General features: G+C 39.8%; 2 protein-coding genes across 2 annotated transcripts in view; one reads left to right on the forward strand and one right to left on the reverse strand.

The window, feature by feature from the left end:
- Positions 1-18,724, reverse strand: part of astn2 (astrotactin 2) — a 297,382-nt gene that overhangs the window by 55,584 nt on the left and 223,074 nt on the right. The window contains exon 17 of the mRNA XM_085359806.1: positions 4,881-5,203. Within this exon, the coding sequence (XP_085215932.1) occupies positions 4,881-5,203 (323 nt within the window). The remainder of the gene's footprint in view (positions 1-4,880; positions 5,204-18,724) is intronic.
- trim32 (tripartite motif containing 32) lies at positions 9,072-12,128 on the forward strand. Its single transcript, XM_085359807.1, has 2 exons — positions 9,072-9,129; positions 9,660-12,128. Exon 2 carries the CDS (start codon positions 9,672-9,674, stop codon positions 11,706-11,708), a length of 2,037 nt encoding a protein of 678 aa, XP_085215933.1. The 5' UTR covers positions 9,072-9,129; positions 9,660-9,671; the 3' UTR covers positions 11,709-12,128.

The raw sequence follows: 18,724 nt of genomic DNA on the forward strand, positions 1-18,724 counted from the left end.
AGAAATGTAGCTGGGTAATTATGTCATTGGCATCGGTGAGCCACTGTCAATATGTGACATATTGAAGTCGCGTTTGAATTTGCGCTTGTTTTTTTGCTTTCACTTTGCAATCGTGCGAACTGTGTATAGAGAGCGACAGCACTGATCTGTGAGTGATGATAATTTGTGCACCAATTCCTCTGACATCGTCTTATTAATCGTTAGCTTACTATGCAAACATGACAAGTGAAATCTCCCGCAGCAAGCTTAAACATGTGAGAGGTTGATCGCGCAGAGAATCGCTGAGCTTATGTGAGTGAGTGTGTAAAAGCATTTCAGTTCTGCTGAGCCAAATAAGACAGGTCAGGGTGAAGAAGTGACAGCCAAAGAAAAGCTTACCACAAAACGGAGAAGTTATGACAAATCAGACTATAAGGCAAAAAGAAAGTGCAGCTTTATGGTTTCATGGACAAAATAATTTCTGTGGCTGCAATATGACGAGCTATATAACCAGGGCTGCACATAAGTGGTCCGCAGGTGCGCATTCGCTGTCAAAATAAAAAACGCGCACAAGGGTTAGGGTTAGGGTTAAATTTAAAAACTGTACTTTTGAGTTAAAATATATATTTATAATTTTAATAAATGACAAATTAAAAATGCATGAACATTTTTTTTGTATCGAAAAAATATCGAACCGTGACACCAAAGTATCGAACCGAACCGAACCGTGAATTTTGTGTATCGTTGCACCCCTAGTAATTATCTATGCTACTTTTAAGCATTCATTCTGTAAGTTGTATGAACACTAATACACTTTTTGGGGCTTTGTTATTGGAAAGAAAGGTTTGTGTCTGTGAGGTCAAACTGTTTTGGCTGAAGCATAAAGAACAAGTCTGTACTGCTGCTGATGTAATTAATGGATGTTTGTGGATGAGGATGTAAATAGTATGCACTGACCATGCAGGTTTTATAGAAAATTGTTTAATTATCTACCCTACAGGAGCGTTCGCCTTCCTTCTTTGTTATTGTTGCTTTAGTCTTTGCCTTTTTTCATCTCTCTCTGTTTTCCTCCCTCTCTTTGCTTTTTTCCCCCCGTAAATTGAATTGAATCGAATTAAACTAAATTAAATTTTAATTAGATTTATGATTCTGGAATCTAGAAAGTTAGTTTATAACATAAATTTGCAGCAGTATTCAAGAAGTGTTGTTGTTCTACAAACCAAATAAACTCTGTGACCTGAAGGGGGAGGAAAAAAGAACTTTATGGCTGCTCTGCAAAGCCAGTTAATAATGTCCTCCAGGAAGTAGGTGCACATGTTTCTTTGCCAAAGATGAAAAGAGAAGACTTCATGAACATACCTTCTGAGGATTCAGGGTGACAGAAACCCCACAATGGCATTAGTGCACTTAATAAAAGCATAAAAAAAGGAAACGTGTGCAGATCTGGTATAAATTTCTATTGAGTGATGAAACCACACACACAAACATAAAAATCCTTTACTGACCACCACCTCATCTGTCAAACACAGTGGTTCTGTTATGTGTTGGGCATGCGTGGCTGCGCATGGAACTGGCACACTGCTGTTTACTGATTATTTCCCCGCTTTTAGGCGCGACGGCGTGAGCACTGTATGAGTTTCAGCCAAATTCATCAAAACACACCACATCATATTTCATAATTCAACAGGTCAGTGAATTAAAAACACTATCTTTAGCCAAGTCAGGCATTTTATCAGTTGAACTAAATTCCACTTGCTAAAGGTGACAATAAAGGTTCATTAGAGTCCACAACAACTGTCCTAAAGGTGAACTTGAGAAGCATTTGACATGATACTCCATTAAATATTTATTGTAACAGTTTTGTTTGACATGATGTGATCTGTCCAGTTACTTCTAATTGTATAATTGAACTTTGCGCTATGTGTTACAAGGTATTGTATGTTACTTGCTCCCTATGCAGTGCCTACTATACTCTCTTGGTTAATGGTGTTGCCGTTTTCATTTTAAACCTGTAGTCTCTCATCTACTCTTCGGAAATATTGGAGACACACCCCTGCGAGGGGCTGCAGTACTGGATAATGGTCAGAGCATGACAGCAACAATTCTCCAAGATATAGAGCATTCTGACCCATTAGACTCACAACCAATTTGTTCAAAAGGTTTGCCGTAATTCAGTCATAGCAACACAGAACTACTGGCAAGCAATAAGCTTATTATATTTTATTTTTTTTACCTTGGTTTTTTCTTCTGTGGGACTAAAAAAGTCTGTGGTAATCTGCATATGCATGTATTTATTTTCATACATGCATCTGCCCAGTAAGCAAGACCACCAGTGCAATTCCAAGACTGGTTCCAGTTGAATTCAAGTCAAGACTCGATCTAAAAGACGCCCTGCCAGAGAACAGAGCAACATGAGAGGCATTTAGGACCAAAACAAAGACGGAGGAAACCTCAAGTCTACACTTCCAAAAATAATCATTATCATCTATAAATCCATCTAAAAGTGCAAATGAAGAATGAATAAGCAATCAAAAAACCCACAAGCTCTGGGACTGAAATCTTGTTCGGACTCAAATGACATGGATACACAGAATTACATCTTTGTGTTATTCAGTATTTGAAAGGATCACTTTTTAAAAAGGTAAATTGCAACTATTGAAGATGTTGCAATAAACTTTAATTGAGTACCAAAAGAAAAAAAACAAAAAACCCATACTGTGGACTAAAAAGACTAAAAATAAAGACATTTCTTGTACATTGTTACTTTATTTTGAGGTTTTATAACCATCCAGTATCAGTTCACTTAGCTTTTATCGGTTTCAAAAGCCTATTTTCAATTTTCACTTTAGGTTTCTTTTTTGTTTAGTTTCAGTTGACTGTAAAAAAAAAAGTTCTGTTATAGTCTTTACAGGGAAAGGCTGATTTCACATTGTGACCAAATCCCCTTCTGGCGTCACGTGAGTCAGTAGTGAAATGGACGTGATGCGTCCTGTCAAACAATCAGGCAGCTGGGGGGGGGGGGGGGGGGGGGGGGGAGGTTACTGACAGATGCCAGGACCTCGGAAAGGAGGGACAAAAGGAGGCAAAAAAAGAGTAAGTGGTCGACACATATAGATATGATCTCGGTCCACCTAATCATAAACTAGATAACAAAGCTTCTATTTTGATTGCTTCCATGGGCTAAAGGGGGAAAAAAGTACTTCATCTCTGAGAAAGCTTTTGCCACATGGCAGCTGTCTTTCCTGATAGACTCAGCCAAGTAGAAAGACAGTCTCAAGCAAAATTGCGCATGTGAGACGGAAACACATAAAGGAAGAGAGTGACAGAGCGAGAGGGTGGTTGCGTGTGTAGCGAGGCAGGTCGTCGCTTGTCTCTAATGCAATGTAGGTATGTGCCATTCTGACTAGAAGCAGCTGTGGCCGAGAGAAGAAGAGAAAGCGAAGAAAAGAGGAGCAAGAGGTCGATGACATCAATAAGAAGCTAATAATCCTGCCTCAAGCTACCTCAGAAGGGCTGAGCGATCCACTGCAGTCTAGCCCTTCTCCTCCTCTTCCTCCTCCTCCTTCTCATACATCTCACTCTCTAAACCCCCAGAAGACCACTAGTGGGTAGGGGAAGAGAAAAGGATGGATGGATAGCAAGGTGTTTGGAAGAGAGGCATTTTACTCTTCCTCACGTTTATGTATTGATGAAGCCCACTATGGGCCGTCTACTATTGATTGTGCCTTCTTTTCTTTGGGGCTGTGGTACTTGTTATGGGAGGCACGTACAGGAAGCTATATCGTGTATGTGCGATCATAGGTTCACATATATATATACACACACACACACACACACACACACACACACACACAAATACATTTGATTGCTGAATGATTGATAAGGGTAAAGCTAAACTAAGCTAAACTCCTCCGTATATATGCATGCACATGTCTTAGGTGGACGTTACCTGAAATCTTGTTTACTCACACTGAGAAGACAAAGTTATCAAAACTTAGGTATCAAAAATAAAAAAGTGCTGAATGAACAAACAAAGAAAATATGGTCTAATATTTAGCCAGACCCCATTAGTAAATTTGCTTATGGAAAGGAAATGTGATATGATTAACTTTCTCTGCAAAAAGATCCAAAGACATCTGAAATGGGATGAATCATAGTGCAGCACGTGGCAATTAAGCTGATATTACATTCAGCTGTATATACTTGTTTAGACACGGGCGCGCATATCTCACACATATACACATCGACTTCCCCACAAGAGAAAACCATGATGTCATCCTTTTTAGTCCCTCTGTATTACAGTATTCGTTTCCAGCGGTCAAAGTCAACCAACCAATGCCACCTAGAGTTGAATTCTTATAACTGCATCAGTTAAACGCTTCAGACAACAACAAATATGTACAGTTAGAAAGTTTGATTACATCACCATTAACTGAATGCCCAGTGGTGCAGTATTTAGCTGCCAGCTTGTCAGCACAAACCACCAGCAGTGTAAAGATGTGAAGACAGATTTGCATATCTGTCTGTCTGTCTGTCTGTCTGTCTATCTATATATATATATATATATATATATATATGGGATAATCATATTCATATTTAAACGATATGTATAAATGTTAGCAGATTAAATCTTGCAAACTTGGGAAAATAGAAGGAATTGCGGTATTAATGATAAAATTAGGCATTTCATTAAAAAAAACAAAAAAAAAAAGGATTTTTAAATAAAGTGGTGAAAGTTTATTCCTGTATGCGGATTGCTTTTGCTTTGAGTAGCATCACACCTCTTAATTAGGTTGACAGTTCACATTCTCATCTGTCCCTTTTCCCTTTGCACACATGCATGTGCATGTAAGCTGGCACACAGACACAGAGCTTCCTATACTCCCATGCTGCTTTCTCACCTCTTTGGTGACGTTGTCTTGGACCAAGCTGTAAAGGGGCACGACGCGACTGACTTCCAGCAGAACAGGGATGGGGGAAGGCTGTTCACCAGTCCTGCTGTTACCAGTGCGGCCTCTTCCCGATACTCCGCCCATCATGGCCTGGTGATGGCATAGGTGGCAGCCAGCTGGACAGCTGCCCTTTTCTTCACAGCGGATCTCCACACCATTCACCATGTCATCAGATAAAAGCTGGCTCTTCTGCAGCGCCGACAGGTAGCTGATGAAGGGAAGTGACTTCAGCTCACGACGCCCGCCTCCACCAATACCCTGCTCCGTTGCCTCTGGAGGGGTTTTTGGGGAGAAAGGGGTGTTATATGGGGCATTAGTCAAAGGAAGGAGATAAACAATTAAATGCAATATTGATTTACTTTAAATGATTGATGCCACAGTGTCAGATTCTTTCTTTTTTTATATGTACGCTTTCATAATTATAAAGACAATCCCCCTTTTCTTAACTCTGTAAAAATAATTTAACCTTGCTTGGAAAAAAAGAAGATTAGTTGCATAGAATATCACCATCTGGATTTACTTGAAAGAAAAAAAACAAAAAACCTAATCCCTTATGACCATCAGCTGTCATAGACAAAAGAGGAATGGCTAGGGGATAAAAGAAGGAGGGAGGGGATGTGCCTGGTTTCTTCTCATAAGTGTCAATTACCACTTTTTGATGTCCTCACTGGAGTTTGGGGAGATTCTTTTTCATCATTTCCTCCTTAAGCAGGAAAATAACACACCACATGGAAAGAAGAGGAAGTGAAAGAAACAGGGGAGGAGAGAGATTGCTAATCGGGTGTTGAGTGATTGATTTGGAGGACACAGCAAGCCACATGTTTCAGTGGAGCACATCTGCCATCTGCGCTGATGTGGCAGATATGCTTTTGTTTCTGTTTACTTTCCAAAGAAATGCAAGTTTTCCAACTAAGCGATAATGTATTTTTTCTAAAACAATAAATAAGAGTGCACCAAAGCTTCTTTCACGATATAACAATTACATATAATGCACTGTCTCGCTGTGTAACAAACTGCGGAGAAAACACAATGAGAAATATGCAAAATGAGACGCATAATACTGAAAACAAATCTGTTTTTATCAGTGTAAATTACAACATCAGCCTCTACACATGTACAAAAACAGCAGTGTGCAAAATCCTACTCTATAGTCACGCTTACTGAAAGTGTAGACAGTTTAAGTTTGCTCTTCCTCTTCATTGCATGTTCAGTTGGGCCAATTAGAGATGCTCTTTTAAAAGGCCTATTAAGAATTAGCTTTGCAGAAATGAAAACTGCAAGTATCAAATAACACATTTACAGCATGCAACGCATAAAAGAAAATAGCAGGCATCTTATAAAAAATGTGAAATATTTATCTGCAAATACAAAAGAAACATTTTCGAACTATTCTAATTTGCATTACATTTATGTGGCATTTCCATGATCGTTTCAATTAAAAATCGAGGTAAGTAAGTAAAAATTTGACAACAAAGTCGTTGCAACAATTAAGTATCATATCCAAAAAGAATACTGGGTTTAGACAAATATACCAGAGTGGATTCTTCCAGGATAATATTAAAAAGTGGCTCTGAAATAACCATCTGTGCTCAAAGTTTAGTTATTAAATCTAAGCTGTATTTCATGTCAGGTAGCTAAGACTTGTTCCGTAAGTCTGTGTGTCAAAGAAAATTTTGTGTGTCTTTGTTAGTTATTCCCTGTGTCCAGCTAGATGACACTTTAAAGGTGGGTGGTAACTTCATTTGAAACACAATGCAAACAGGCTCAATGGGAGGCCCATGAGCCCAATTACACCCACTTCACAAGGAAGCACAGACAATGAAAAGCGATGTTGTCAACCAGCTCCCACAATAAATCCCATATCACCTAAGCATTGTGCACCTGTGTCTGTGAGCCTGCTTATTTGTGGTGTATAAAGTACACTCCACACACATTTAGAGAAATTTCCCCAAATTCGCAGTTTAAGGAGTGACCCAGCTTGTTGCCTCTTTAGCTGTGACAGCTCTTTACTGTGTGGAATAGATGTGATGCTTGTGCAAGACTTGCCTGTCACCAAAACACTGTAAAGAGATAAGTGTGGTGAGGTTACTTGCTATTAATCTTGATCTTTCTTTGTTAATTAAAATCTCTTTGTAGACTGGTTGCATCATAATTAAGTCAACAGGGACCCATCCCCTTTGGCCAGAGTGATGTTGCCCACGCAACAACAGCAACAGAGTCAGGTATCTTTCTAAGGCAATTAGATACAGATAACTCACTATGGGCGGATGATGTTATTGCTTTAGTAAGACAACTATAACAGGTCCATACTAACTAGTGATTTTAACAGGTCCTTGCTTTAAGTATAGATATTGTAAATTATATACATTTCTTTTAACTAATATAGAGAAAAAAGGGCAGCACAACAATTACGGCTCTGATGATAGTAGGCTAAAAGAAATATTAAATATCTTAGGATATATCTTGAAGTGGGCCATTTTTAGATAGTCCTGTTAAAGTAAATCATCAGCTCCAACATTAAAGCCACGAGCTCAGTGTTGCAACTCTGCAGCTGACACAACAGCTCTCACCCACTGGGGACATGGGAGTTTTCAGCAGTGTGGTGTGATGTCTAGCACCAGACACTGCCAGCTAATCTGATGGGTCCTATGGGTTGTGGGGTGGGGCCTCCTCCAGGCTTGTTCCTGCATATCCCATTGATGTTTGACTGATATCAGGAGAGTTTGCAGACCAGGTTAAAAACACAGACTCATGTTGCCTTAGCTGGTCGGCGTTTCTGCAGAATAGGTGGGACATGACCTTTGGGGGAAGCCAGTGCTGTTAAAGCAAAGGGAGGTGCTGTCGCCATGCAGACAAGGGTTGTGTTTTGTCTGCAACAATGGTGGCACGTGTCAGAGTAATCCACATGATTGCCGGGACCCGGCAGAACATTGTGCTGTAACTGGATTACCAGTGGTATTCACTTCACCTGTCAGTGGTTTTAATTTTGTTGCTGATATCTGTATCGTGTGAACATTCTAAGTAGACCTATTCTGACATCTAATGGTCACTCTGTGTAATTACTGCCTTCTTTTAAAAACAAAGCTTGTGAACACTGCTTCAGGTATGCTATGGGAGAATAGTTTTCTCAGCTACAAGTTTGGTTACTTGGTTACAAGTTAACCAGTTATCTAACTTAAAAGGGGGTAGCTTTAATGGAGAAGGATATTCTGCTAAAATGACATTGCAATAATTTTATTGTGTTTATTGCATTTTACTGTTGATCTCCAAAAGTTGATTCTGTTCATCTGGACGTAGGGTTTTATGGGAGAAACGCTACGTCCAGTGCGGAGTCAAGGACGGCATTTACGTGAAAAGCGAAAGACCATCTCTGAATCGAGAAGGGGGCCTAAGGGTACATCTGTCACCATCTTACAATGCTGTGATTGCACCCAACTCTTTGTGAATGGTACTCATGGCCATTGATCATTGGTCTTTGATCAGTGGGTTTTGGTCAGTGGTTGTTGATCAATGGTCATGAGATTTTGCATAATTAAGATTAAGGAATTGGCCCATTGTTCCTTCAGTGGGCTGGTTTCAGTCATTTTGCAAATGTACTGTTTATAAGATTGGGGAAACCTGCAGTCAGCTGAGACTGAAGAAGTCACTCGGATGAGTGACGAAACGTTTCTCCCACAAAACGCTACGTCCAGATGAACAGAATCAACTTTTGGAGATTTACTTTCCTGGATGATTGAGAATGCACCAAGACATTTTACTGTTGAATTAACAAGTTGCTGGGAGAAGAACACATATGAATCCATCTAACTGCATTTATATCACACCTAAACATGCAATGCTTACTCTTGCTTTTTGCCTGTGTGTTTATTCACTGCATATACCAATCTAACCAAATCGATAGAATTTTGTATTTAAAAACATTTGGTATGGAGTTGTATTTCTTTTGGGAATTTCTGAGGTCATCCAACTCGCTAGGTGGCGAGCTCCAGTAATTCTGAAAAACTGCGCTCTCCGTTTACTAAATGGCAGCCAATCAAAACAACCGTAGGGCTCGCCTCTGTGCGTATTGCGTAACATCCCGGTTGTGTGTGCGTGATGTCGTCAGCACTGCAGTCTTTACTAGCAGCTGCATAGCCGAAAGATACAGAACGCCCCGCAACAGCGCTGCACTTTTAACCAGCAAAACAGTGAAGTGAAGGTAATGTTTAAAAGCAGAAAAGCCTCGAGAGACTCTTACGACGAGTCGCCTTTCTTACGTTTGAATGCACGCCCTTCAAAGTCAGTACTGTCGGTGAATAACACTACTGTTTATGTGCAGGGCTAAGGGCATTTGTCGTATTGTGGTGAGGCCTGCGATTTACTTTTCCTTTGCAAGTCTGGACTGCAGTGTCAACCTGCTGTAAAACAACAAGTTAGCATTATGTTGGTGTAGGATTTAACCTAGTACTCCCGTTTCTCATTAGCATGACACGGTGTATCTCTTAGCTTGCTGATACACGCCATCACTCACCATATGTTGGGTTTCAGTAGCTCCACGTCATTGAACTGTGTATCTAACCGTTAATGTTGATCTAATCTGCTCTGTTATCTAGAATCTAACTTAAACTTGACCTGGCAAATAAGCGTGGCTGCATCCTGTGTTTATTTTTTGAATATCTGTTAGTTTCGTCTGCTTCAGTGTTACAGTGTGGCACAATGTTACAGAACTTTTCATTTCTTCCATTTAAGGTGAGGACCACAATGGCAGCTGCTCTTGACCCAGATCTAATGAGGGAGGTTCTCGAATGCCCCATCTGCCTGGAAACCTACAACCAGGAACAAATGCGACCCAAGCTCCTGCAGTGTGGTCACACAGTGTGCCGGCAGTGTCTGGAGAAGCTGTTGGCCAATACTATCAATGGTGTCCGCTGCCCCTTTTGTAGCAAGGTCTCCCGTATGAGCAGCATCTCCCAGTTGGCTGACAATCTCACTGTGCTCAAGATTCTCGATTGCACTATGTCCTGCAGTGCTGCTGCCGCCGCCCTAATGTGCAAATCCTGCTGCAATCGCCTGCCGCGACAGTACTGCCACGATTGTGCCTCAGTTCTCTGTGAGCTCTGCAAAGGAGATGGCCACCTGCATGAAGGACATTCAGTCCAGCCGATAAGGGTGGCTGCTGAACAGCGTCGTAAGGACCTGGGTTGTAAACTGGAGGCTCTCCGTGATGTTATAGGAGAAATTCAGAAAAAAAAGACAGTAATTGAAAACATTTCCAAGTCCTTGAGACTAAAGTACCGAACAATACAGCAGGACTACACTACAGCTGAGCTACGTCTTCAAGAGGAGCTCAGCAGGTCTCGAAGGACATTCAGGACTTCCATGGCAGAAGTAGAAAAGCTCAACGCGCAGGTCCTGGAGGAGCAGACATATCTTCTTAACATTGCAGAGGTCAAAGTGGTGTCACGCTGTGATTATCTGACAATGCGAGCAAGACAAAGTGACATTGCCTTGCTAAAAGACGATGGCGGAGACAGTGATGATGAGGAACTGGATCTGAGGAGCAGTTTACCCACAACCTTTCAACTGCAACAGCCAGAGCTGATCAGAACAGAGCAGTCTAAACCTCTAGAAGTGGGCCAGCTGACCACAAGAACTTGCACCATCAATACAGATGATGAGGAGAGTGGGTTAGAAATTGCACTTGAAAGTGATGTAGAGGGGGCGGGAGCTACAGGAGGTGAAGTGGTGGCTCCAGTGGATCTTTACCGAGACATTGACATGGTTGCAGCTGTGGAGGAGGCAGTATGTGGTTCGCCAAGCAGCTTTAAATCAAAGTCTATGGATGCAGGAGGAGGATCACCTGGAGCAGCGCGGGCAAGTTCAGGGCCGCCAGTCTGCCAGTTTGTGAAGAAGATGGGCTCTAAGGGAACTCTACCTGGGAGTTTCAATCTGCCTGTCAGCATCTGTGTGACGCCTCAAGGTGAGGTACTGGTGGCTGATCGTGGGAACTTCCGTATCCAGATTTTTAATCGCAAAGGCTTCCAACGTGAAATTCGGCGCAGCGCTAGTAGCATTGACAACTTTGTCCTGAGCTTCCTGGGGGCTGATTTGCCTAACCTCATCCCCTTATCTATTGCTGTGACTGCACAAGGCTTGATTGGTGTCACTGACAACTACGATAACTCAGTTAAAGTTTACACCATGGATGGACACTGTGTGGCCTGCCACAAGAACCAACTGATTAAACCCTGGGGTATTACTGCCATGCCATCAGGCCAGTTTGTGGTGTCAGATGTCGAAGGTGGCAAGCTGTGGTGTATAGCGGTAGACCGCAATGTAGGTGTGGTCAGCTACAACAGACTTTGCTCTGCTGTACGGCCAAAGTTTGTGACATGTGATGCAGCTGGAACGGTTTATTTTACCCAGGGCTTGGCCCTGAACTTTGAGAAACGCCAGAATGAGCCCCACCTGGAGGGTGGCTTTTCCATCGGTTCGGTGGGTACTGATGGCCAGCTTGGCAAACAGCTCAGCCATTTCTTCTCGGAGACGGAAGACTTCCGCTGTATCACTGGCATGTGTGTGGATTCCAATGGAGATTTGCTGGTTACAGACAGTGGCAGGAAAGAAATCCTCCAGTTTCCAAAAGAAGGTGGATACAATATTTTAATCCAGGAAGGGCTGACCTGTCCTGTGGGAGTGGCCACTACCCAGAAAGGACAGCTGCTAGTGCTGGACTGTTGGGACCACTGTGTTAAAGTCTACACATACATTCAGAGGAGGCATTCCTCTACTTCTTAGAAGAACAACAAAGTGTAATTGCCCTTTGTTGTGCAATTGCAAAGTACAGAAGTTTGGAAAAGGAAGAAACATACTCTTATTTAACACTCTTTAATTTAGCTGCAATCCAGTCAGTTCTCACTGTAGCTCTCATTTGGGTTATTAAATCAGTAGTTCAGTCAATTCAATTCAGGTTCAGGTTATAGTCTACTGGGTTTTATCTTGAGTATCTCAAGTTGAATCCGGTTCTTATAATGCAGGGATGTCAAACTCATTTTACATTGTGGGCCACATACACGCACAGCCCACTTTGATCTTAAGTGGGCCAGACTTTCTGATAGTGTTTAATCACACATTTAGTCCCTGAGATATTTCAATAAAAAGAAACAAGTGCAATTTCAAGGATAAATCAGTTTTTCTACACGATATAGAAATGTTGCTTTGGGCTTAAATTGTAAGAAGTAATGTGTAAAAGTACAAAAAAAAATCAAACTAAATTTATTTTCATTAATTGACAGAATGTCTTTTTTTTTCTTTTCTTTTAATGCTGAACCAACTGTAAAAATAGTAGATGGTGAAAAAACAGGAGCTTTCTCTCATTTAATGGTTTACTGGTGTTTATTTACTTTGGTGAAGTATAAACGATCACTGAGGAGGTCAGTAGGAAAAGCTGTAAAACTTGTGAAAATATAGTTAAGTTTAAAATTTATGCCCTCCTTGACAATTTCCAAAGCCATCCAGTGGGCCAGATTTTTGGCGGGCTGATTCTGGCCACTGGGCCTTATATTGGTCTAGTGGATCTGATCATGCAAACTTTTAAGATTAAACACACTGGCATGCTATCTCTTTGGAATAAGCCTAAGATGCAACTGATTTCTAAGCTACTGAGACACAGATTTTTTTTTTCTCTTCCTTCCCATTTTATTGGCTGCTGTACTCACCAATCAGCCTGGCCTTCGCTAAACATGTATTTACATTAAATAAAGCATAAGGCTTTGAGCCTGTGAAGCACTTTATCGACACATCACTGTTTTCTTGTGTTAGGTTTAAGTAGCACACACTAACATTGATGTCGCTGAATGCAGCTGGCAGCTTTAATGTTTACTGCACAGTTAGCTCATAGCATAACCAAGTACCAGCATTCATTAAATTGCATTCAGTAACATTAAATTTAAAACATTAAGGTGTGAACTGGAAAGAGTCCAAACTCCAATATTATGTGCTGTGGTGGAACTATTAAACCGGATATTAATGGAATTTGTTTATCTTTTTAATTCATGTTTTAGGAAACTTATGTAGGACTGTAAAGGTGAAAAACAGAACATTACTACATCTTTTAAAGTTCATTTAATGGTAGCCTTGTTAATACAACCAAAAGCACCTTTTATTCGGTTGACCACATTATCATTTTTTCTGTGGGGCTTTGAGAGCACATTATTGTCTTTTGTTGCGGTATTAAAGTTCTGTCCGTCAGTCTTGTATACATCGTGCCCAAACACGAGACACCAGTTGAGAACATTCTGGAGCAGTCGTTAGGCTTTAGTGACAGTGAAGCAACTGTCACTAAAATTCACAGCCTGAGCTGCATACATTTCTCTCTGTACATCTCACATTTGTACATTTTTTGTAATTTTCTTCCAGTGACTTTCCAGCCATGGCCTAACCACAATATCACTGAAATACAGACAGATGTAGCATAAAATTCTGTTATCTGCTTCAGATGATATTCCAGCTGTTTATCTCACTCATAGATTTTACCTCTGTTTTAGCTCTTTGTTTTCCTTTGTTTGGTTTTTGCTTCACCTGGTAGTTTTAGTCTAGTAGGATGAAAAACACAATAGCTTTTTTTTTCTTACACAGAGCTGTTCCCATTATGAACAAAGCAGAAATGTCCTAAGGGGTAGGATGACCTTTGTAGTTTGGAAAGTGTTTAAAAGTGAAAAGCTCTGAGGGTGTACTCAGAAGTGAGAGTAATGGCTTAGCAAGCTGTGTTGAAGCTTAAAGTCAGAGTTTTCAGTGTCACAAAGGTGACTTTTTTTTACCTGGCTTAATCACCGTGGTAACCTATGCTAAACACATAACCTTGTCAGGAGCAATTTATGTTTAGTTTCAAAATCAGCTTGAAGCACCATGTTCTCACTGATTCTTTAATTTATACCATGTGCTAAGTACTGTACAGATTCTTTGCTGGAGTAATATGTTTCATATATGCAACCTGTTAAGCCGTACCTCACTGAAACCACTGAATGCTGTAAAATTCCAACAGCACAAACTGCATCGTATTGTTACTGGAATTTACATGCATTCAGTTGGTGATGCAGAAAATGTATAGATGTTTTTATGCATGATTCTTATCTGCTGCGTTGCTGGAGCTGCTAGAACACAAAATGGAAAATCAATCAGACCATTTGTCACCAAGAATACGTATTCAATCAGTAAAATGAATTTCACTTTGAGCTGGCAAAAAAACAAAAGAAAGTTCTCTATGTGCTTTAGTGGGCTATGTGACAGCAGCATTTAATGTTTAAATGTATCTGGTTTAAACTTTCAGAGCTCTAATATGCAGACCTTGCATTAGAAATTAATGGCAGCATAAAAACAAATAAATTATCAAGCCAGGTTTAATCATTGCGTGCACTAAATCATCAGATTGTTTTTCACCTATTAACGTCTCTGACTGGAAGAGGTGGCACTCGCGGGGATCGTTTTATGCAGAAGCAGAGTCATATAATACGTGAAAACGCCCCGTTTTGTGTTTGAGCGTGTTTGGAGCCTGAATCAGAAAACCTTTCTTAACAAAGTTGATAACCACCATTGTGATACCCATTATCTCCAACTGGGGTTTAATTTTTTGTCATGCCAGCTAATATAAAGAAAGCCTGGCTATGTTGAACTTCCTTTGTAGTATACCCCTGAGTTCTGTTCCCTAAAAAAAGTACCTACAGCTGCATCAAATGCAGTCACGTCTAAAGGATATATACTATACTACCATCGCTAACACTAAACCGCTGCAACACTCATGTCACAGACAAGACAGATTTCTAAAAATACAAATGTTTGCAAACTGTGTTCAAACCTGACATGCTCCATGGCATTGTTTCCTAATGCTTGCCTACTGGTTTCAAAATCTTTGTAGGAATCATAGCTGGCAGGAGCAATTGGAGTAGCACTGCAAGGATAATGATGATTGAAAACTCCAGCATCCTACCCCACACCTGAGTTTGTGAAACCGCGTTGGTTCCCTGTTGCTTTGTATTCTCCAGGTTTTCGTTCAATATTAGATAGCTTGCAACCAGAGTTCTCAGTTGTTGGTAGATAGGACAACAGCCATATGTAATATTTTGCTATTTCATGCACAGTGTCTCCGTTCTGGTCTCCCATCAATTTGTAATTTATTGGTACACCATTTAAATTTATTTAATTTCTGAATTTAATGGTGGTGTGAGAAAGCTGATGCTTTTAGGATAAATAAACAAAAAAAAGCCGTTTTTTGACTGATTGGCAGGTGGGACGGGGCAGACTGCAGACTCACTCTGTTTTAGCCTTAAAAATATTTTATTTCACAAAGCTGACCTTAACTCTGCACTGGAGCCCTATTAAGCAGCATGAGAATCAAACTGTGTAATAACCAATACATGTTTTTAATATTGCTACATAAGCAAAGAGGAGAAGAAAGTTGAACTGAAGTATCCTATCTAGTCTATCACACTCATATATTTGTGCTGTTACATTTTGGGTGATGTATTTTGGGGCTATGCGTTACCTTAGCACTGATTGATTAAAGACTCTCTCGTCTGCATGTCATCCTTACCATAAATTCTTTTAGTGCTGTACATTAAAGAGATCAATAAAATGTAATTACTGGACATATTCAAGCTGTTTAAAGTAACACAAAAATGCATAAAATGCCAGAAAAATCAAGTGTCCTTGTGTCAGTGTGGTAAACATCAAATTATCTCACATTGTCTCATCTTAATATTATTGTTACGTTTTTGAAGAAAGGTTATTTCCTTGCATATTTATTCAGTAACTCTACTAGGTTGTTATATTGCATTGTTTCAATGAACCAAAAACCAGTGACTTTTAAATTATGTTGTTGAAGGCTATGAATTTTACAGTGTGTTGAGCACATTGTAGACATCTCTGTGTCGTCCAATTCCTGTTTGTATTGTTAAGAATCTGAGTGCAATAAACATTTATGAAACGAGCAGATAAAATGTCTGCAGTAGTGTCTTTTTGTGTATTTTAGTTGAATGTGAGTGTGCATAATTTTTCAGTTTCTCTCTGGCTGTTATTAAAAGACATGATTTTAACCTTTTTTGTCAATGTAACTGATTAGCTGATTACTTCATTTACATATACTTAGATGCAGGTAATGGTGGTTGATGAGGACAAAAGTAGTAACACTGACAATTAAGCCATAATACAGGCAATCAACCCTATCAGTGTTTTAAGCTGTCAGAATAATGTGGCAGGATAAAGGGCACTTTATTTCTTACCTAAAATGTTGTACAAGTAAAATCTAGTTAACACTCTACACACAGCTGGAAGTTATGAAACACAAACTTAGTTGGTGCTTCAAGTGCATTGCTGAAGAACATCACATTTTATGGTCTTTATTAAGCATAAATAAAGTCCATAAAGTAAAATGGACATGCTTTTTTGAAAAGTCTCTCATACTTTTGTGACACATATATTTAGATTTGGGTTAACACGTTTTTGGACAATAACACAATTTTCATTTTGCCACTGTATACCAGCACGGGTAATTTTATTCAACATGTGATTGAAATGCAGCTGTAATTTTAGGGGTTTAACAGAAGTACTGCATTAACCATTTTACATAATTATTTATACTTAGTCCCCCACTTTCAGAGGCTGAAAAGTAACTGTTTCTCCATTATTCTTTCATTGAAAATGAAGGAGGTGATCATTAGCCCGAAATCAGAGAAAAACTTTAGGAGTGGCCAGATCAGTCTGGTGCATTTATAAAAGAAGGATTGCACTGGTCAGCTCAGCAACACAAGGGCCCGAAAGACCTTTTGGTGACGTGAAATCAGCTGAAATCGATGATCATAATTACTTTCCTTGGTTGAGAAAAAAAAAACCCTTCACAAAATCTAATCATGTCACAAACACCCTTGAGAAGTAAAGGTAGCATTATCAAAGTCTACAATCAAGAAACACCTTTATAAATGGCAATACAGAGAATGTATAAAAACATACAAATCATTGGTTATAATCATGAACAGGAAGGCCCAAAAAGGCGCTTCTCAGTTCTGATGAAACAGAATAATGAAACCAAGATTATCTTGTACCAGAACAATAGGACAGAAAAGCATGGAGAGCGAGAGAAACATCTCATGATCTGATGAGGCAGAGCTGTAGAATAGGCCTGTATGGCTGCCAGTGGAACAGGGTCATTCCACTGGCAGCCATATTGATGATATGACTCCTGATGGAAGTAGCAGGATGAACTGTTAAGTAATTATTGATCCCGTGTTGAATTTGTAAGTTTGCTCTCTTATAAAAAAGTGAAAAGTCTCGAATGTTTTATGCTAATTTCATTTTAATGGAGAGAGATTAACCAACAATCTGGAAAATATAACTTACATAAAAGTTAGAAATTTATCTGTGTCACTGAGCATTTGATCTTCAAGAAAAACATTACTTAGTGCTTGTTGGAGAAATCCTTGTTGACCAGCACAGCAGTAAGACATTTCTTGTAGTTGGTCATGAGGTTTTCACACATCTTAGGAGGGAATTTTCATTGTTCTTTACAGAAACTCTCTAAATCAGGGGTGTTAAATATGAGGCCCAAAATCGGCCCAGAAAAGATTTGCTGCCAAGTGGGCTGCCCCACGAAGAAAGTGTAAACGAGTGCATTTATTTTTTTCCTATTGATAGACCCCCACTCCCCAATGCCATCCATAATACACAAAGTACAAAGACATTTTCTGTGAATTAATGAAAACTTTATATTCTAAATTTATAATTAAAGGACAGTGAGCAATTACCTGCCAGAACCTTTTTTCTGTAATTATACACATTGATCATATCACTGGCCCACTTCTCATCAGCTGTATGCAGCCTATGATGTTTGACATCGAGTTTGACGTGTCTACTCTAAATCCTTGAGGTTTCGTGGCTTAGTAAGTTGAAGTTCCCTCCACAGACTTTCTACAGGACTAAATGCTGGCCACTGGCTAGCCCACTCTATGAAGTTATGTGCTTCTTCTTTAGCCACTCTTTTGTTGCCTTAGTGGTTTGTTTTGGGTTGGAAGCCCGATCCACGACCCGTTTTCAGTGTTCTGGTAGAAGTAAAGATGTTCTCATCCAAGACTGTGTTCTTTGGGCCTTTTGTCTTCCTCCAAACAAGCTGGGTCAAGCTGATGCCAAAGAGCTTGATTTTGGTTTCATCTGTCCACACCGCTGGTGAACTTAAGATGGACCTGTACTTGTGCCTTCTTAAGTATGGGATCTTGCAAGTGGTGCAAGATTTTAGTCCATTGAGGCATAGTATGTTACCAGTCGTGTTCTTGTGAAATGATCTGATCTGTTGATATTCTGTCTCCATTAAAATGAAACTAACATAAAAACGAGAGACTGTTCATTTCTTTGTAAGTGAGCAAACTTAAAAATTCAGCAGGGGGCCACTGATACTCTCTGTTATATTGATACTCCCTCCTAAATACTCTCTGTCCTGATTAAGACAGCTGGAAGCTGATCGGACAGCGGTTCATGACCAGTTAATAACCCAAATAATACTGCAAAAACAACCCAAGAGATTTTCAAGGCAAGAAATATTGGGATATAAAATGTATAAAAATGGCTCTAATTCCTGAACAGTTAATGCAATACTTTTATTAAACCCATTTGAATTAAAGCTGCAAGCCTCCACTTCAATCACATCTTGGCTGTTTGATTTAAAATCCACTTTAATAGTGTACAGAGGAAAAATTATTTCACTGTCCAAATGCTTATGGACTTTTCTACTATAAACGTTGCTAGAATTGAAAAAAAAAACAAACACTATC

The sequence above is a fragment of the Diplotaxodon limnothrissa genome, linkage group LG7 (genome assembly GCF_057381915.1).
Source record: "Diplotaxodon limnothrissa isolate DT_005_m linkage group LG7, D_limnothrissa_male_GT1.1, whole genome shotgun sequence".
NCBI classification, from domain to species: domain Eukaryota; kingdom Metazoa; phylum Chordata; class Actinopteri; order Cichliformes; family Cichlidae; genus Diplotaxodon; species Diplotaxodon limnothrissa.